The 20,871-nt window shown below is 40.7% G+C and overlaps 2 protein-coding genes across 2 annotated transcripts; both read left to right on the top strand.

Annotated features, from left to right (window-relative positions):
• Positions 1-9,938: 9,938 nt before the first annotated feature.
• Positions 9,939-11,646, top strand: LOC117781928. The gene has a single exon (XM_034618812.1). The coding sequence runs from the start codon at positions 10,029-10,031 to the stop codon at positions 11,382-11,384; it is 1,356 nt and encodes a 451-aa protein (XP_034474703.1). The 5' UTR covers positions 9,939-10,028; the 3' UTR covers positions 11,385-11,646.
• A 942-nt stretch (positions 11,647-12,588) lies between these two features.
• LOC117781116 (HEAT repeat-containing protein 1 homolog) lies at positions 12,589-20,546 on the top strand. The gene is made up of 4 exons (XM_034617837.1): positions 12,589-13,826; positions 13,887-14,161; positions 14,862-18,599; positions 19,325-20,546. The coding sequence occupies exons 1-4, from the start codon at positions 12,658-12,660 to the stop codon at positions 20,479-20,481; spliced, it is 6,339 nt and encodes a 2,112-aa protein (XP_034473728.1). The 5' UTR covers positions 12,589-12,657; the 3' UTR covers positions 20,482-20,546.
• The last annotated feature ends 325 nt before the right edge of the window (positions 20,547-20,871 follow it).

Raw genomic sequence — 20,871 nt, 5'->3', positions numbered from 1 at the left:
TCTTTAGTGCTTTAATGTATTACCGATTTTAAACTCTTTAAATGACTTGAAAAAAATGATAAGTATTCATTTGAATCTTCTTTAGATTTTGTATTACCTATTTAAAACTATGTAAATCACTTGAAAAAATAACAAGGATCCATTTGAATCTTCTTTAGATTCTGCAATGAACACTTTTTTTTCCAGAATATATTATGTTTATTTTGATAGTATTTGATATGCCTTAATAAATTAAATATTAAAGTCTAATGTATAACCTATTTTAAACTCCGTAAATAACTTTAGATTCTGCAATGAACTTTTTTTTTTAGAATCTATTAATTTTATTTTGATAGTATTTGATATGCCTAAATATATATACTAAGATAAATAGCTTAAAATTTGATATGAAAGAAAATGTTGATTATATCGTTCTCTGACGCTGATCAAGAATATCTGCATTTATATTTAAATTAAAGTTGCATTAATTTCACCCACTTTTTATTACTCTCCTGAGTACAGGGTGAAGAAGTAGTTTAGTTAAACTTCAACTTAACAGCAACTTAAATTAAAGTTCCTTCGTTGAGAGGCAACTTTGCAGCTTCAACTCTCAGTTTACATCTTGACTTGACAGGTGTTTAGAGAATATTCAGGTGAATGGGGTTGTAAAACTAATCCTAGTTGAAATCAATGTTAAATAAATTATGCTCAACTATTTAGCAATAAATTAATCTTCATAAATCACAAATCAACAACAACGACAACAAGTGGGATGAAGGCAGACACTTTGGAGATCGCCCCAAAGACTACATTAAATTAGAAACGAGGCGTCGTCAAGATTCCGTATAATGACAAAAGCAATTAATTTTCATGCCCAACCGAATGCCATTTACGGAGCGAAAGGTGTGAATTACACACACAGTATACACACACAAACACACACACCACACACACAGATGCAGGAAAGTTAAAGGGGTGTTCTTCCCCTTCTCGTGCTTATTCTCATCTCTGATTACGTTCACAAATCGCTACAAGCACAAGCTTGCTGCAGCTATATCAATGATATTCCCCTGCCCCCATCCCCACTCATAGAGGGGATTCCCCCTTTCTACATGCAGACAACACACAATCAAAATTCCAGAGCATGTCTATGCTCAGGTTGTAAGCTGTAAGCTCCAGAAAGCGTCTCCCCAAGCTTTGCAATTAATTATGCGAATCTGACGAATCTTCCTGAAGCGAACAACTCTTCGACTTGGCTAACACACACACACACACACACACTCTCACACACACTCTCACACACACACATAGCCACAGACACACACAACGAATGCTGTTTGCTGTCAACTGGCTGGCATCATGATTTACATGGAAGCTCTAACAAATATTCGGTGTGAGATGTGAAAGTTCAAATGTGTGTGCGATGCGATGTTCAAGTCGGTGTAGTTGGGGGAGTTGAGCTTGAGTTGGCAGGGTTGAGGGAGCTGCCAGGGTTGGGGTAAATGCAAATTTAAAGGCGTGAATAAGCCAAGGCTGACTCTAATTGTAGACAACCCTCGTAATTATCCGCAATGGAAATGCCATTAATGGAATTAAGGGATTCTGAACTAGACCAAAACATATGGGCATATATTTCTAAAGAGACAGACAAGAGCTTTCAACGATCTTTAAGAATTCAATAGAAAAACTCGATTAGTAACGAAGAAATATAACAAAAATAACAGCTTTCTAACAACAACACTTATAAAATAATATCAAAAAATATATACCTGGACTCAAAAATGGCGAAGATCAAGTAAATGTTCTTTAAAATCGTTTATACAAATTCTCAAAAGTATGCCAGAGAAATGAGATAGATAGTTCCTACGCCTTGTTTTCAACAACAAATTTTTCAAATTTGGTATCGGATTGGTATGAAGATAATTATATAATACAAGTATTTTAAGTATACCAAACAAATAAATATCTTTTCTGACATATTTCCAAAGAGCTTTTAACAACTTTTAAATACTGAGAAAAATACTCAAGAATGTTCCTAAAGAAACATTTAACGTGAATGACACCTTTCTTCGATGTAAACTATTTATTTGTTTAAATAAAATTAGTTTAAATAAGACAAAGCAATTATTCAATAAGAAAACACAATGTTTTTTCAATAAAATCAGCAGAGTTGAATTGTGGATTAGACACAAATAACAAAAACAATTAGTATTGACATACGTAGACAAGATCGACCTTACAATACCCTGTAGTGTGTAAAATCTATGAATATTCCCGTTTCTTAAAATATGAAGTAACTATTCTTGAACAAAAACTGTATCGTATTAGGGGAAAAAAATATAATTGGTTGAAGAAAAATCCCATCATTAAAAAAAAAAACTCTTTACGTTGAAAGACTATAGAAAGATACTCCTTACAACCATATTACAGGGCAAAACGACTTAAGATTTTGAGCTGCTCACTTGATCAGATTGTGGTCTACCCAAGGGAAAGTGTGTTGTAAACCTATCCTAGGTGAATGTCTGTTGTAATTGACACAAGGTTGTCAACTGCATTTGTTTTGCAACATGTTTATATGTGCATCTTGGGGTTACCAATAGATAGACACAAAAGGGGGGACTTATGCAAATGGGACCAAGTACGAGTAGTCGTAGTAAATTGAAAGCAAAACATTAAGAATTATGTCTAAATGGATTGCATTTGCCAGACATGCAAATAGAACAAACCCGGTGGCCATCTGGACACAGCACTTACATTGTACAATGTACATGGCAATTGAAATTAAAAGGGAATATTGAAAATTGAAAATTGCATACGAAATTGCAATTGAAAACTGAAAGAGCAGGCAACACTTGTGTCTTGTTGACTGTGTACACGTTTTGTTGTCAGTACACAGATTTCCAATTGTAAGCACAAATATACAAGTGAAAATTATGAAAACTGCCTTTGCGATTTTCGCCCAAAGTCATCAATTGTGGCAGAGACTTCAAAGTGTATTCCTCCTGTGGAGTCTTTGGCAAATTACTTCACAATTGACGCACCTACAAAACTTTTAATTGAAAAACCCATCCAAAGCCTTGTTGAAACCTCACACATTCCATTTAATCAGCAGTTTCCTCACCTGACAAGTCTGGCATTTAATTTATGACGCGCAATTAAATGAAAGGATTTTTCAGCTTAAAATACTTTCCAAGGCGTGAAATTTTCAGATTGGCCCCAGCTAAGATTCGTTGACTTTTATTCACATTTAATTTACTTAATTTGAATCTATGTAATTGTGACACACCTTAAAGTTTAGCTGTATGAAAATTTCTAAAATAATTTTACAAATTGCAAGGATATTTTCTTCAAAATACAAATTGGATAAGTTAATTAAACTTAAAGGAAATTTCCCTACCATGTTTATTATTTTCTATTTAGTTTTAAATTTATTATTAACTAGATTTTAAAAATATACTTTTGTCGAATAGTTAGATATGACTCATAAACGAACTCGTCACTTCTCCCTATCTTTCTGCTATCTCTTGAGAACTCAATTATTGTCAGTATTTTTTTACCAGCATAACCGTAACCAGATATCAAATAAGCAGTTATTAGATAAGTGTGATTGCCTCGTTGTATTGTCCTTGCGATGGGAATATTATTGTACTTGATTGTTTGCTTGTTTGATTGATAAACGCCCCGCACCACGACACGCCTTCAAGTAGATTCGGGTCTCACCTTAACGCCATCTAGGGGCCATTTCCCAGGGTCAGGGAACATCTGGAATGGTGGTGGTGGTACTTCTCTCTTTTTTATTCATTTCATTCAATCAATTAAGTCATCAGCTTGGTGTTTGTATTGTTTTTCATTCAAGTTTCTTGGTGGTGGCCCCTTATTGACTTCCCAGTGATAGTCGAACGATTGTCACATTATCTTTTCACTTCCCATCGCAATTCTTCTTGTTATTTTGGGTTACTTTTTTTCCGTGTATTTGCCGCACGTGTCGGTTAGCTCGGCTCTCTTCGCTGGGTGCCTTTACGAAATTTTAGCCTGGCTAAGCGCTTAATTAAGACGAAATGCCGCTGTTTTATTATTAGTACAGTAAATACTCCATAAATTCCCTAATGAAAACACTTAATGACACACGTCATACACACAAAAAACAATGCGGGAATTCAATTTTCATATTTACACAAAACTCAAGGGGAGATTTTTATAATTCAAATACTTATATAACTGTGTGATAGTTACCTACATATAATATAGATGAAATTATATTTATTACTGATAATAATTTTCGTCTGTTGATTAGCGCTATTTATATACAGAATGGTCCGACTGTATCTAAGGAAATAAAATTGGAACTGCTTGACAAGAAAAATGCTCAGAAAATCTAAAATTGTGAATATTAATATGTGTATATTTTTTTAATCAATTATATAAATTTGAACTCAATTTAAGAGAAAAAGTATGTATTAGAATTAAAATTTATGTGGTCAAAATATGCACGAAAGAGAGATACCCTGTAATTAGATCTGAAATAAATTATGTATTTAAATTATGTATTTATTAATTAAGTAAAAACGGTGGTAAAACATGGTTAAGTCAAATTTAAAAGCTTATGGTTTATTTATACAATCTACTTGGATTTTTGACTTAATTATGAATATGGGAAAATCATATAAAAATGAGAAACATTCAAATGATTTTAGGTAAACAGTGAGTAAACTAGAACACCAGTAATATCAACCACTTTATGGTTCGGAGCATTTGAAGCCACCATAATCAGCCAGAAGGCACCCGGACAAGGAACCCGAGGCACACTCGTATATCATTCGAATGAAAGCAACATATGTCCACAAAGTGGTAGCAGCAATCCATGAGGAGGGGAGAGAGGTGTCTGAGAGGGGGAGTGAGTGTAATATTTTGATCAAGCGAATGTGTAAGAGTCACCATGGAACAAATCGAGACTCGTTAATAGAAAACAATTACACAAAAAAAAAACCGAACGAAAAAAATGCCTGCGAGGGTTAAATAGCAAATAGTTTTTGGGTCAGACAAAAGGACAAATGTGAATAGACTGTGGCTCACGTATTTGCTAATATGTGAAATGAAAAGTCGAGTTTTAAATCATTTATCTTGTTTTTCCATTACTCCGCCACAGGAGCAAAAAATGACAGAGGCACGAGAAGAAATGATGCCGCTAAATGAAATTGGCAAGAACCGAGCATGTTCTGAATGCCAAATGAGCTGTGTGACAGCGACACCAACCGACAGACCAACCGACAGGCAGACAGACAGAGAAACGGTGAACCCTTTGACATCCTAACAAGGAGATACCCTTTCCATTTACCCTTTATTTAAATTGACGACTTGTCGCCGTTTTTAAGTGTACTTTTCGCATTTTTTAACTCAAAATTGCGGCCATGATTAATTCACACTCTTGGGACACACAGAATTGACCGAGAACCTTTCTCCTAGTTGACTTTCTAACTACTTAACTGTACATTATTCCTCTTCTTTTGACAAATTGTAGACAGTTCTCAAATTATAAACAAGACCTTTTTTTAATTTGTACTTTTTAAAATGAGCTGAAATTAGACTGCAATTGCAATATCACATTCAATTTGCTAATTGAAAATTTAAAATATTTTATATTTTACTTCCACATCTGAGCTACATCATATATCATTGTGTGCTGCACGTGTCGCAGTCTAAAATATAAATTGCATTGATTGATGTCTCAACGTTTTCGCAATTGCAAATCAATCAACTTTCGCGAATGCTCTATGAATATCGCTTTCATAATAATTTCGCAACATTTTATGTAGTCAACTTTACGGCGCAAGAAATTTATATTTTTAAAGAATTTCAAAAGTTCAATATTAAATTAAATTTTTACTTTTGAGTTTTATTAAAAAAAAAAAATTATAAAAAAGGAGACTTTTATGTAAATGAAATTAACTATTTTGGAACTAATTTGAGTACACTGTTATAAATATCAGATAACTACAAGCATTATATGTTTAAATCTAAAATTAACAAGGTAAGAACTGGGGAGGTATGGAACAAAAGTGCAATAAAATATTGAATCAAATATAAGTAAATAATAAGATATAAGTATCTAATAATATTTAACTTTTCTATAATGAAAACAACAAAATTTATTTACCAAATAGAGGAGATTGAAGTGTAAAAGGAATGCATTTTTGAAAAGCTGATTTGGTGAGTATGCCAGTCTGAACTTTATATAATATAAATTTTCTATATGTATTTTTAGAAAAATAAATTAAAATTGTTTCTCAAGAATTCGAGACCGTTTCTTTTTTAACCTAAACACAAGTCTCTTTCAGTGAACCTTTAGATATAAGCCATCTTAATTAAAATAATAACTTTGCCCATAACTCAACTTTCGCTAGTCGAAGCAATTTCTTTTTAACTAATTTCCGGCGATTAGAATAAGAATCGCATTAAATGGGAAACGATATCGCTGAGTCAAGACAGCCGCTAGACCTGTCTTGAGAGGAGTCAAAGAGGAAAAGGAATATAAAAAGTATAAAAATGATAAATGAGTGCGATTATATGCTTATTACCTTCAAATTAATATTGTGTCCGTAATCAGCTTGGCGCCGCGCCCAGGTGAAAACCAACGTTGGGTCAACGATTTATTGGCTAAAAGCGAAATATAAGTAAAGGGCAGCGGGGCATAAAGTACTCTGTCCGAAAATCAAACACAATCAAGCGAATTGGTAACAGTTCGAGTTACAGGCACACCCACCAGCTCCTGTTGACCAGTTGGTTAAAAATAATTCAAGCGTTTCAGGTTTCGTGTTTTCCCAAGGACAAGCGACACCCAAGTACATTGTCCAATGTACATACATATTATGACCAACGGGTAAACATCGTTTGTCAAGAGTTTTGACTGTCGTACCATCTCCCGCAGGGGGGAAAATAACTGGATACAAAATATTTGTTGACATTCCGCGGGAAATTACCATAATTAGTTGATTCGAAATAGACCAAGTTGGCCAGAATACAGGAACAGGAACTGCAATCGCCTTTGCCTGTTTGATCAGTGCCTTAGGCGGGTGTGTGTGTGTATGAGTGTGTGTATTTGACCTGGAGTCACAGGCGTCGATGTCAACATAATGCGGAACGGCACTGCCCACAGCTAAAAGGATAATAATTAGAGCATATGTACGGATTGTGTGCAAATATTGACACTCACTCCATCTCCCTTCTCCCCTTTCCCTTTCCTTTTCTCTCTTGCCTTGCTCTGGTCATTCATCAGTTTTGTGGGTGTGCATGTTAACTGAAATTAATCAGTTTCGTTTCAACTTCATTGGCTTACTCTATATGTTGACATATGTTTATAACATAAAGTCCTAATACCACATACGTGTACGCAAGCCGTTAAACACTAACTATTTTAGCCCATAAATAAACACCACAACACATACGCATAGAATCTAAATACTAGACAATTTATGTAAAAGTATTTTTTTATTTTCTCGCATTTATAAATTATATTCATATAATTTATTTAAAAAGTTTTTTTAATAATATTGTGGTAGTTATTTTATTTTGTTTTTTTTTTTTAACAAATAGTTTGAATATTAAATTCAAACTCAAGATTTTTAATTTTTATTTTCCTTATATACGTATAAAAGTTTATTAATAAATTACTTTAAGTTTTAGTTGGCTTTTTCTCAATAAAACACATTCATACTAACTTTGTTTAAATTGGACCAATTTTAAAACGAAATAAATTGAATGAATCTAAATTCATTCTGCATTCAAATCTAATTAATTTAATTAAAAAAATTTTTCTGTCTGGATCTTGGTTTTAATTGGATTTTTAAAAATCGAAAGTTTTAAATCTCAAGTTTTTTCTTATTATCGACTCCTAATATCGTAATTAGTAAAAAACAACACTTTAAATTTGATTCTGAGACGATCCATTTGTCGTACATAATTATGCCAAATTGGATAAAGTATTTGACTTATAAAGTTGCTTGGACCGATTTTCAGTACATGTTGTACCAATACGTACCGGTACCGATACCAGACTTAAAAGGACAAAACCGAAATAGAACCTTTTAGTTGTTCCGGGACGTTCCGGAGCCGATATTCTTATAAATAGTATTCTTTAACGATTAAAAAGCTATTCAATAGACTATTAAATCAAAAACCACTAATTGATTTGGCAAATTTCTTGGCTATGAGCTACACGTAATTGACCCCGCCCATTAAACAGGGCCAAAACGAGGGATTAGAGCGTTGAAATGACTTTAAATGAAGCCGATGTGCGTCCTGTCGATTTAATTAAAATCAAAACAAAATCTTTGCCCATCTTCCTTCATTCTGGACAAGGGGATAATATTAAACGCATAAATAATGCAAAATAATAAATGAGCAAATATTCATAAATTATTAACGCAGGCGCCTGTGACTACTGTCCTGACTGCAAGGGGGATGAAGAAGGGGCGAGAATTGACAAAAGGCACTGCACAAATACCCTAAATATTTTGCCAAAGCATTTAAAAGGACAATGAAGCACGAACCGAGATGACAACAAATGGAAGAAAAGCAAATCCCCGCAACAAATAATTGAGACTCATAAAGAAATATCATTCATTGATTTTCCTTTTGCTGCCAGCTCTGTCTATCTCTATCTCCCTCTCTCGCGCTCGTCCTCGCTTTCTCTGTCTGTGGCAAGTGGATGAAGGTTGTCAGCACCAAAAAGGAAAAAAAAAGAAGTAAAGTTCATAAGGACAGCTGATGAAACTATCACGCCGTTGAGGGGATGTTTGCGGTGACCACCAAGATTTTCACATGAATTCGAAATCTATGCCTCGGCATGATTTGCACAAAACTTGAGTTGGCAAATTTGTCAGATGGGTGGGAAGCAATACGGATAGATACGAATAACACTCATATCCGTGCGAGACAGAAGATGAGATGAATGTTTGAACGGAGTCAAGTTTTGAAGGAAACCTGAAACAGAGCGAATGATAAATTATTAAGTGATTTTGTTAATTTGGTGACATTGATAGCATAGCCAGATTATCACGAGAACTTCTTTCTTAATCGTTCACAACGCGGAAGATTGCAGGAGAAGTTCATTTATAAATAAACTTTAAATATATATAAACGTATCTCAATTATTATTTCTTTTCAAAATTTAAATAATAATAAGAATCTGCGTCAAATTTATATCTGATAACAGAATTTTTGGCTACAAAACTAAAGCTTAACTTCCATTTATACAAAACAGCTTCCAATGCTGCACACAACGAGTGCTATAACAACGAGTTTATTCAGAGCCATTCTAATTAATCTATCGTCCGACCGCCACAATATTCAAGTGCGCGGACCACTGCTGCAACTTATCTATTTTTTAGCAGGTTTTTTTGGCTATATTCATGGTTTTATATTTAGAAAAATTTTAAAGCTGCTGTTGCCGTAAATCAGGCTATTTTATATTTATATTCAGCTTTGTTTTGCTGTTAGTATTTTTGTTTTTTTTTAAATCTATGAAAATAAAATGCTTTCCAGCCATTAAAAGCTCTTTTTCCTCTAAAAATTTGGAAACACTACCGGAGACATGGCTTTTTAAATTTTTATTTTATTTATTTAGTATACAATTTTTTTTGCAACAATCAAATGAAAATTTTGAATTCAAAGGTGATCATTTTTAAGAGATTAGAAGCTCGTCACACCTCGTGGGAAGAACTTGAATAGTTTACCTTTAATTAAATCCGAAAATTCAAAAAAAAAAAATTCAACAAAGATTCCGACAAAATTTTTAAAATTCTAGCTTCAAAAATGCGCAAAAGATAAGTTTTTCGAAAAAGATCCAAAAGTATCAAGGATCATTTTACAAATTACAAGGTCTGGCAACGTTTAAGCAAAGGGCAACTTTCTTTCTGCCAGGTGGCAACGTCTTGACCGATACAACTCTATAAATAATCGACGCCAATTGCGAAGCAAAAAAAAACAAGCGACAAAAAAGATAACAAATGTAATTATTAAACAACAAAAGTATATTTGGCATTTTCATTCAAATGAGTGCCTACAATCGAAAAGTGTTGATGAAAATGTGCTCGAGCAGAGGCACATTTGATGCGGACAGTGCGATGGACGAGTCGGGTTACGCGTCCTTTAAAGCGCTGCACAACTCAACCGTGGAGGCGCCATTTTTAATTGAACGTGATTGTGAGACTGAAAACTGTCGCAATGCATCAAATACAAATACAACACATGCAACTGCAACCAACCAACTGCATAAAACGACGACAACATTCAATTCCATGCAATTCCAAACGCCAAGTAGCAGCAATGAATTCAATTCCAATTCCAATACGAATACGACGCTATGGCACAAATCGTTAAGCCTTCCAACGGCAAACGACTTGCAGCTGGAAGATGACGATGGAATGTGCAAATCTCCATTGCCAATGTCGCTATCGCTCTCGTTTTCTAATCAGCTGCCGTGTGCCAACAAGAGACGCAAGACACATTTCCAGCCAATGGCACACCACAGCAGTCCCAAGAAGTCCAAGAAGAAGCTATTTCCACAGCCATCCCGCGAAATAAGCTGCCGCACACGATACTACAATAATATCGATAAGCTGGACATTATTGGAATGCTGATCAATACGTTGCCAGCATTGGAATGCATCTTCACCAAATTAAACTCCCACACGCTGGACGTCATGACAAAAGTTTCGGAGCGCTGGGCGCAGTCAGTATACAAGAGTCAACGGGCCGTGGAGCGACTGCAGAATCATCGCTTCAAGATGAGCCTCACCAAGGAGAATACACCAGGGTTGAAGCGAGTGGAATTGTTACCGAAATCGAAAAATCAAATTGTGCCATTACAAGCATCGAATGCCATACACAAACCAAACAGACATGATAGCTATAACTATAGGAATGCTCCCATGGAGGACAATTGTCTGCTGGTGGAGCAGATGCAGCGCATCAAGTGTCCCCGTTGTGGCAAGTGCAGCAAGGTCTTCTACAGCCAGGCACCCGAGATGCCCAGGTCTGCACTCGCACTTTCCCAGACATTACCATTCACACACACATATACATCCTGCTCCTTTAATGAGCGTAAGCCGAGCATGACGCGCTTCTTATCACTTGATGAGGTGAAGAGCTCGTCGAACGAGAATCCCATTCCCAGCATTAAATCCACATCCGTCACATTCGGCGAATGCACCAGCATCCAGTGCAAATTCCGTTTCTGTGTTCAGTGCTGCTGTCCGCCGCATCCTGGCGAGAAATGTCGCGTCACTGAGATGGGAACGCCTTCCAAGATCATGATGCCCAGTGAGACGGTGACTCCACCGAAACGAACACAGAAATACGACTCCAAACTCAGTCGCAAGAAGTCGCTGAAGCGACTTAATTTTTAACCACAGCCACAAAAGAACAAATTGTATCCTTAGTTTTAAATCGAATTCGAATCGAGAGAAGAAATAATGTACCAAGGTTTATACATGTTTAACTAGTATTATATCATAGTTGTCCACATCTCATTATGTATTTTAGTTACAACAAATGTCATTCAATTTTATCTGTATTGTTCCGTACTGCTCAACATTCTTGTACCTCTGTGAGATTAAATAGATTTAAGATACATTTTACACACGGAAATAAACGATTTTTTATAAGCAATGTTTAGCATTTATTTTACAAAATTGATTGATTGATTAATTTGTAGTGCTCTTAAAAAGTTGTATTCTATTGATCTTTGATTAAATCATTGTGCATAACTGTCACTTTTAATTGCATTTAAAGTCATAAACAAACTTTTAGCATAGCATAACTTATTTTCAAGCAGATGTCATTACACCATAGAGTTGCGTGCACAATTTGTGACGTCACAGCTGTTATCCGTTGTACGCAACGACTATCGATATTACAGTCGCACAAATCGATACATAACGCATGTTGTACGCGATGACTATCGATATGTTATGCATTCTGTGCGACTTATCGATTACAACATTTTAGTAGAGTTGGGACTCCTAGCTCATAGTGCTGAATAAGTTCACTTGTTCATGTTTCAGTGGTGATCTAACTCAGTGATTTAGTTCATTATTCAGTTGGTCAGTTGTCTGTCATGAACTAAGAACGATTTGTTTTCTATTCAGTTGTCATTTAATTCATTATTCATTTGGTCAGTTGTCATGAACGAAGATGAATAGGTCATTCTGATCAGTTGGTCAGTTGTTTATAAACGTCGAGATCGGTTAATTTGTTTAACTGAGATGATTTCAAAACCGTTCCTTATAGAAAAATTTATTTAAAGCTTATAATTAGAAAACAAAATGAATGTTTGTTAGTTTAAGGATACTTAAACTTAAACTGGCCTTGCAATATATTCAAAATTGCAAACAGAGCTGCGCTTTCTTTTGGACATTTTAAAAGAAAAAATGTTATTCTAAAATTCAAGTTATTTTTCGAATTTCAATGACTCCAGTGCTGAAAAAAAAAATATTTGCTTACATGCAACGGACCTGAAAGTTTGAATAAGTTCACTCGTTCATTTCAATGACCCGTTCATTTGAACTTTTTCAGAACGAAACGACCTAACTCTACATTTTATCCATTAGCGCCGAAACACGTGTGGAAAATAGTTGCTGCACATTTGACATATTTTCTCGGTGTTTAGAGCAATTTAAAATGACAACGTCATTGGCTCAACAACTACAAAAGTTAGCGGCACCCCAGACGTCGGGAGTGCTCGCGGATGCACGCAGTCGTGCCTCGATATTGTTTGATCCCAAGGAGGCGGCGACCAAGGACAGGCGAGCAATCTATGAAATTGGAGTCAGCGGATTGCAGGAGCTGACGGCATTCAATCCGACCTTCAAGGAATTCCAGCTGACGCTCTTCGACGAGGCGACACTCACCCTGGAACGGGCCGTCGAGGATGCGGAGGTCAATAAGCTGCTCGATGCATCGATATCGAAGTTCCTGCGTTTGCTATCGCCTTATTTCATGCTGCGTCCGGCGCACATGTGCTTCGAGTGGCTGCTGCGCCGCTTCCAGGTGCACGAGTACAACCGGGAGCAGGTGATGGCACTGATATTGCCCTACCATGAGACGAACACATTTGTCCAGGTGCTGCAAACGATGCGACTGCGTCAATCCGACGAGGATTGGTTCTGGCTACGCAAACTGCAGCGACCCGGAGTACCCCTATCGAAGACAGCTATCGTTAATCGCGCCGCCAGCGTGCCCTCCTTCCTTAGCTTCATATGCCGCAGCACCCATCGGGCGGTCAAGGAACTGGGTCCACGTGCTCATCAACTGCAGGCGCAGCTCAATTTCTATGCCACCGTCGTGGTTGGCGCCTTGCAGGCTGCGAAACCTGTACAGGATTGGCACATCTCCACCATTCTGGAGTCCCTGATCCGTGGCCTCGCCTCCGACACTGTGGACTTTGTGGCAGCTGCCTATGTGATCGTGGCACAGCTCGTCTCGCGCACCAAGCTCAAGGAGAAGGTCTGCAATGTGCTCCTGGAGCGTGTGGCCAACTGCACCTTCGAGCGCCTGCACAACACATCGCTCCTGCTGCTCTTCTGGATCCACGACAAGCAGCAGTCGGCTAATCCTCAGTTTACGGCCAAGACAATGTTGAATTTGGTCTGCCAGAAGTGGCTGATCACCGCTCTGGCGGATCTGGCCAAGGAGAATGTGGCTATCCAGGTCATTTGTATGCCACTGATGCGGGGCTCAGTTGCTGCCATTCGCGAGGGAGACGCCTCTTCAGTCTCACATCAGCAGTTCCTGGACAATCTTCTAGCCGATGTTCCCTTCTCAAAATCAAGCGCCCAGCAATTGATCAAGTAAATCTTACTCCCAATCTCTGTTTTTCCTTAAAACTCAATCTCTACTCACCTTCCCAGTTGTTTCCTGGACACGTTTGTGGCCTTGGAATCGGAGAGTTCTCCTTCGCCCATGGAAATCTCCACAAATGATGATGGCGAGGACACAATTGTCATCGATTCCGATGATGATGATGAAATGCAGCCTGCAAAAACGGATTTTCAATCCTGGTACACCGATTTCCTTGCGAAGCTGGAGCGTCGTTATCCCGAGGCTTTTGATCTGAGTGTCAAGGCGGCTTTGAGTGCCAAGTCCAATTCCAGCAATCGTCGCAAGGCATTAAAGTTGGCATTGGGTGAGTCTATAAGATATATCTCTATATGAAAAACCGAAATATTGCTGATTGAATGTGGAAGCTATGATCCACACAGAGTCCACAATGCACTGGCTTCGATGTGTGTGTGTGCCCGTGAGCGACTGTGGAAGCTAAGAGCGAGAGAGAGCATGCGCCACAGTTGAACAGCTGCTGCGAAAGCTATTTGAGTGAGCCTTTGTGGATGCTATGAGCAGGCCACTGTGGAACTTATGAGCAAGAAGTTGCGGAAGCTAAGAGAGTCACTATGAAAAGTGTGGGAGACAGTGCGTGGTTGTGCTTGTGTGTGTGTGCACGACGCAACGTACAGCCATGGACAAACAAATAAGCACTAATTAAATGCATGGATATAAAAATAAACATTTTTGTTTTTATAACAGTGCTGTCCAAAAGTTGGCTGTATTCTACTTGTTCCTATCACTTGTGTTAGTATTATAATGACAACGATAGCAGAAAATGTGAACGTAGAAATAAATTTAAAAATAATAGGCCACAAATTTATGCTACTACTATGAACTTAATCATAATTATTATATTATCTTAATTGCCTTTACATGCTTTCCTGAGTGCTATTCGTATGGCCAAGGCTGTAAATAATATAATTATTAAAAGTTCCATTAACTGTAATTATTTACAATGAAGTTAAGACAATGTTTACTCATTAAAAAATGCCCTTTTTCAGGTTTCCGACTGAATACAACCGATGAGAAGGCAAAGAAGGCTTATGAGAAACTCTATCACTACAGTGATGACTGGCGTTTGACAGCCGTGCAGCAGTTGCTGCAGAATCTGAAGATAGCGAAGAGACGGGAGCGTAGCAAGCAGCTGTTGCAGGAGTGCCTGTCGGATCGGCTCAAGGATGATAGCCCAGCTGTTGTCTCCGCACTCCTCACACTGCCCACCGCTGACTTTGTGGAGATGCTGGGTGCCACGCCCTTTGCCCAGACACTGTGCGAGTTGTTGCGACGGGCGCAGTCGCAGCGTCAGACCCAATGGGATGCGGTGGTGCCACAGGCCGTGCAACATCTGACAACAGCTGCTGTGAGCGACAGTTATGATGTGAACTTGATGTTGCTCGCCTTGATGCCATATCTATTTCCAAGTGATGCACTGAATGGCAGAGAACATGCCGCATTGTTGATCATACTCAGTAGCAACTTTGCCAACAAGCTGCCATTTCTGTTGCGCCTCCAAGTGACAACGGATCACAGTGCCTTCAATGTGTGTCAGCATCGTCAGCAGTTTCTGGACGTGATTGCCAGCGGCGGGGAGTCGGGACAGCCGGCCCAGCAGCAACAACAAGCGCTGCTCGACAGCGTGGAGCAGAACGGAGGCGTGAGCGAGGCGCCACAATTGACGCACTTGCTGCTGCTGCTCACGGCGTTTGCGAGACGGGAATTGACTTCGGCGGAGAGTCTCTACATGCTGCAACGCATTGGCGTCTACACTCGAGGCTTTCAGTTTAAGCTCTCAAAGGAGGGAAGTCTCAAGCACAACAAACATGTGTCGTTGCAGCTGTACGCGGACTTTCTGCAGACACTGTCAAGGAATACACAGTTCAAGGATCTAACCACAACATCCTGGACAGCTCTGACGGATGAGTTGCACCTTTGCTTGCTCTTGCTTGAAACTCTCTGCAGTCGTGTTTATGGGGAAAGTTGCAAGAATGCGGAGCGCACGGAATGGACACGTGCCCTCAAAGCTTGCCTCAATCACATGCTGCCGGAGGCACAACAGAAATTGGATTTCCTATGCAACTTCTATGTGTACGAGAGTCTGTCGGTTGTGGCAGATTATCCGGTGATGCGTGTGCACGCCTTTCGTCTGTTGCAAGCTGTGCTCCGTTCATGTGGCAAGCAGCTCAATTGCAGCTTGATGCATGTGCTGCGCATTGCGAATGCTTGCAACTCGCCGTTGCAGACGTTGCGGCAAGAGGCACTTGCCACACTGCAACAGTTGCCACTGAAGTCACTCGAGTCGCATGTGGCACATTTGGTTGAGTGCCTGCTGCAACGTCAGAGCGAACTGAGCATGGACAGCGAACAGTACGCATTGATACTGCACACCATCCTGCAGTCGAGCAAATCGAGTCCTCGCGAGCAACTGCTGCTCTCCAAGCTGAAGAGGAGTCTCCTATCCCTGATTTGCGATGTGGCACAGCCTGCCATTTGCACCGCCGCCTTGTTGCACGCACTGAAGCACATGAATAATGAGGAAATGCTGACGGCTTTGCTGCCACTTGGTCTATCAACGCTGACGAAGATTGTCAAGGGCGACACGGATCAGTTGGAGCAACTAACGTGGCCATATAGCGACATCTATTGTGCGGTCATTGAACGCTTTGAGGGCGTCGTGGGATTACGTGTGTTGACGGAGCAGCCGGAGGCGTGGCAACTGATTGAGGCAAGCTTCAAGCAGCACACAACCTACGTGCAACTGGAGCAGAAGCTGCAGCCGCTGCCTTGTGTGCTCCTCAACGCTGTGACGCCGGAGACCTTTGAACAGTTGCAGGGCAAGCATAAGGTGGCCTTGTTGCAACTAATTGTGGTGGCAGCCACTTCATCGGACAACGATAGCATCTTCCTTGCTGCACATCGTTTGCTCAAACGTTGCACCATCGAGTGCAAGGAGTTGACCACGATGCTGTCGCAGATGTGCAGCCGGAGCACGCGGAAGACTCCAGAACGTCGTCGTGGCGTGGTTAACAGCAAGTTGGACTTGACCTGCGATGCCTGGAAGCAGGGCATGACTCTGTTGGAACTGCTGGAGCACAAGAAGCAACTCGTGGGAGCTGAGCTCTTGATTCCCCCGCTCTTTGAGCTACTCCAGGTATGCCTGACGCTAGAGGAGCACAGCGCTGCCGAGTATCCCAAGCAGTTGATCCTCTCCAGTCTGCTGCACTGCTGCGATGTCTCTCAATCGACAGGAGTCGAGCTGTCCAAGGTGCTGCCTGAGAGCTGCTTCCGGATTGAGCAGGTGGTGCAATGTCTGCGCAATACACAGAATCCACAGACCCATCAACACGCTCTGCTCTTCCTCACACGCTGTGCTGCACTGTATCCACAGCAGGTGCTGCACAAGATCGTGGAGATATTCACATTTGTGGGCTCAACGGTGGCCAGACACGATGATGCCTTCAGTCTGCACATCATTAAGAATGTGGTGGAGACCATTATACCCACTTTGTTGCTGCAGTCAACGGGCATCCAAAGGGATCGTCTGGTTATTCCCGTGCTCAAGGTCTTTGCGGATATATGCACAGATGTTCCGGTTCACAGACGCTTAACCCTTTACGAGACACTATTCAGTGTACTGAGTCCTGGCGAGCATCTTTGGCAATTCCTCTGCATTGTCTTTGAATCCCAGATGCTGTTGGAGCAGGCACAACAGACGCCACAAGGCAAGGGAAAAGTGTTGAAGCAATTGGACAAAACGCGCTTGGAATTCGCTCGCGATTTGACATTGATGTTTAAGAAACCTTCAATTATATTGGACACGTGCATCAATCTTCTGGATTATCTGGCCAAATTGCCGCTGTCGAAGGAGGCACAAGCTGCTACATCTGGTGGCAACATCTCCCCGGAGCAGCAGCTCTTTGATGTGCGCACGCGAAGCTTTAAGCAGTTGCGTCATTTTAAATACCTGATCATGGATTTTCTATCCAGTCTGAGCAGCTCCGTGGAGCTCCAGGAGAAACTGGCCAATCCCAACGCCCAGCAATTGAAGCAACTGAAGCCGCTTTATCAGAACTTTATACTCAAGACCCTCTCGTATGTGGGCGTGGTCAACAATGTGCTGCAAGTGTCCTCCAATACGCCTTCTCTGGAGAAATACTGGCGTGTCCTGGCCAATCATGTCCATGATGTGCTGGACAGTGCAATTGGCTTGCTGTCGCCGGAGTATTTCCTCAGTGTGATCACGGAGTTGTTGCAACACGAACTCATCCATGTGCGCATCAAGGTGTTGGAGTTGTTGGTCACCAAACTGTTGCCACCCAGCGAATACTTTGCCCACTGCGAGGCCCTTCACTTTGGCATCCTGTTTGAGCCCTTGGGTGGCATCGTTGATGGCATCCTGGATGCCACGGGAGGCAGCTCGGCGCAGCAAGCGCAGCTGCAACAGACGGCGTTGCATGCCCTGCAACTGTTGGCCAATCGTCATGGCCGGGATTACCTTGTGGAATGTCGCGACTTGTTGGCCAAGCTAACGCGCATTGCCAAGCGAAGAGCGAATGTGCCCAAGGCTGTGGTTGGCAATGTGGTGCTCACTCTTGTCGAGATCTGTGGCAGCATCAAGGCTCACGCCTTGGCCCAGCTGCCCAAGTTTGCGCCACAGCTGACGGAGCTGCTCAAGGAGCAAGTGCAGCAGATGTTGACCCAGAAACAGACGCCAGATTATCTGTGCTCCGCTCTTGTGACGGGTGAGAAACGATTCTTAATTTTGTATTTCCTTAACCTCGTCTAACATTTAAGCTGCTCTGTGATTTCCATTTATATTTTTCTCTGTTTGTTTCCAATGCTTCTTAACATCTTATTCTTTAACAAATAACAATTGATTAGTATATTTTTCCTATTTTCGGCAGTATTTTTCTCTTAACCTCCATTTGTCCCTTGGTTTCGAATCAGAATTATTGGTTTTTATATTTCCTTTCATCTCCTTTGTTCTTACTTTCATTATCTGTTACTGTTCCTGATTTCCTTTTCTTTTTCTGCTTCCTTCTCAACTGCTACTTATTCCATTTTCCTATTTTCCTCATCCATTTCCATGATTTTCTTCCATTTTTCTATATATATATTTCACCCTAGTATATTTAAATGGTTTGTTGTTTCCCTTTTGGCCTTGCTCCATTATTTTTCCTGCTCCCAATGAAATAATTTTCTTTTTGAAATTAAACATTTTATTTCCCATATGTGTTGCCTCCTCCTGAGTTCCACTTTCTTCTACTCTTTTCTTTTTGTCACCCTTTGAAGATTACAGAAACTTAATCTTTCCTTTATTTCCTCCTCTTCTTTTCCTTTGCTTTCTTTACCTTTTTATCGATTTTCCGTTTCCTTTAATAATAACATTAAATAATCCTTTCCTTTCATTCAATTTCCTTTTACTTTAAAAATGAACTAAACTTGAACTTTCTCTCTTCCCATCCAGCCATGCACAAACTCTTCCTGACGCTGCCCCTTTTCCTGGGTCCATATCTGGTGGACATCATTGGCGCCCTCATCCGTCTCTCCGTGCAGCTGGAGAATCCACAGTTGGCGCTGGACAAGCGCACGCAGGCGTTGAAGCTGCGTCTGGTGGACGTGTGGTCGGCGGTGGCAAAGGGCGTGGAGGCGCGCATCCTGGTGCCGAGCTGTGCCAAGACCTATGCTAGTTTGCTGGAGGCACAAGCCTACGATGAGCTGGGCATGTTGATGCGACAGTTGCTCCTGCCCTGCATCAAACACAACGGAAATGCGGATCTGCAACCTGTGCAGGATGCGCTAAGTGAACTCTTCCTGCAGGCACTCGAGTTCCGTCTCCAGATGCGGGGAAGTGACCTGCAACGTGAGAGGACTGCGGCGATTGAGGCGGCAACGGGAGAGGCATTTGTTGCCTGGATACTGAAGCTATCGGAGACGAGTTTCCGTCCCATGTACGCCAAGGTGCACAAGTGGGCAATGGAGAGGAATGCCTTGGAAACGGAACTCACCTACTTCCTGCTGACCAATCGCATTGCCGGGGCCTTGAAGTCCTTATTTGTGCTGTTCGCCGGGGAATTTATAGAGGATGCCGCACGCTTGTTGCACGCCCACAACACGCAACGTCCGGAGTTTGTGGAGAGCGAGAATGTGGAGGATGCCGTGGAGTTGCTCTCGGCCATCATTAGCACCTTGCATCACGTGTTCCTCCATTGCAGCAGCGATTTTGTCAACGATCATCGTTTCAGCACATTGATGCCACCCATTGTCGATCAGCTGGAGAATCAATTGGTCTTGGCCACCGAACGTGATGCACTGCAGCAGGCACTGAGCGATTGCATTGCCCAAATGGCAGCTGCCACCAATGACGTGCTCTGGAAGCAGCTGAATCAACAGGTGCTGCTCAAGACTCGCACCAGCTCACCGGAAGTCCGCATCCTGGCATTCAACAGCAGCGTCGCCATCGCCCGCAAACTGGGCGAAAGCTTTGCCCCCCTTCTTCCCGAAACAATGCCCTTCATCGCCGAACTCCTGGAGGATGAACACGAGCGCGTGGAGAAAAATACTCGCAATGCTGTCCTGGAACTGGAGACAATTCTCGGTGAACCCGTGCAGAAATACCTGTAAAATCTATAATTATTATTATACAACAAAGTTCAAACCATTTATATGAATAAACAATCTAAAAATTACACAAGTCTATATTTTTGTTTGTAAAATCATAACTATTTAAGATCCACACACACATTTGACCAATTAGAGCAGCGCACGCTTTTGGCAGCCCTTAGCATCCACAAGATCCACAGGCGCTCAATCGTCTAGATCTTCGAACCAATCAGACCTTAGCGTGCTCTAAGCGGATCACAGCTTCCACAGCTGCTCTCCTGTGGTCAATCCTGTGAGCTCACACACACATATGTAACTTATCAGTGCACTAAGAGATTAATTTGTTTCTTTGCTTGCTGCTGATTCTGATTTCAGACGGAGCCGGAGATATTTTGATAGAGATTTTAGGGT

The sequence above is a fragment of the Drosophila innubila genome (genome assembly GCF_004354385.1).
Source record: "Drosophila innubila isolate TH190305 chromosome 2L unlocalized genomic scaffold, UK_Dinn_1.0 4_B_2L, whole genome shotgun sequence".
In the NCBI taxonomy this organism is placed as follows: domain Eukaryota; kingdom Metazoa; phylum Arthropoda; class Insecta; order Diptera; family Drosophilidae; genus Drosophila; species Drosophila innubila.
The sequence above is the reverse complement of the archived record's forward strand: the minus strand, read 5'-3'. Positions and strand labels throughout refer to the sequence as shown.

What these genes read in the sequence shown, in the direction of transcription:
- LOC117781928 (XM_034618812.1), top strand. Translation starts at nt 10,029, where the DNA reads ATGAGTGCCTACAATCGAAAAGTGTTGATGAAAATGTGCTCGAGCAGA.
- LOC117781116 (XM_034617837.1), top strand. Translation starts at nt 12,658, where the DNA reads ATGACAACGTCATTGGCTCAACAACTACAAAAGTTAGCGGCACCCCAG. An exon ending in GGCATTAAAGTTGGCATTGG is followed by an intron (nt 14,162 to 14,861) that starts GTGAGTCTATAA and finishes GCCCTTTTTCAG; the next exon opens with GTTTCCGACTGAATACAACC. An exon ending in GTGCTCCGCTCTTGTGACGG is followed by an intron (nt 18,600 to 19,324) that starts GTGAGAAACGAT and finishes CTTCCCATCCAG; the next exon opens with CCATGCACAAACTCTTCCTG.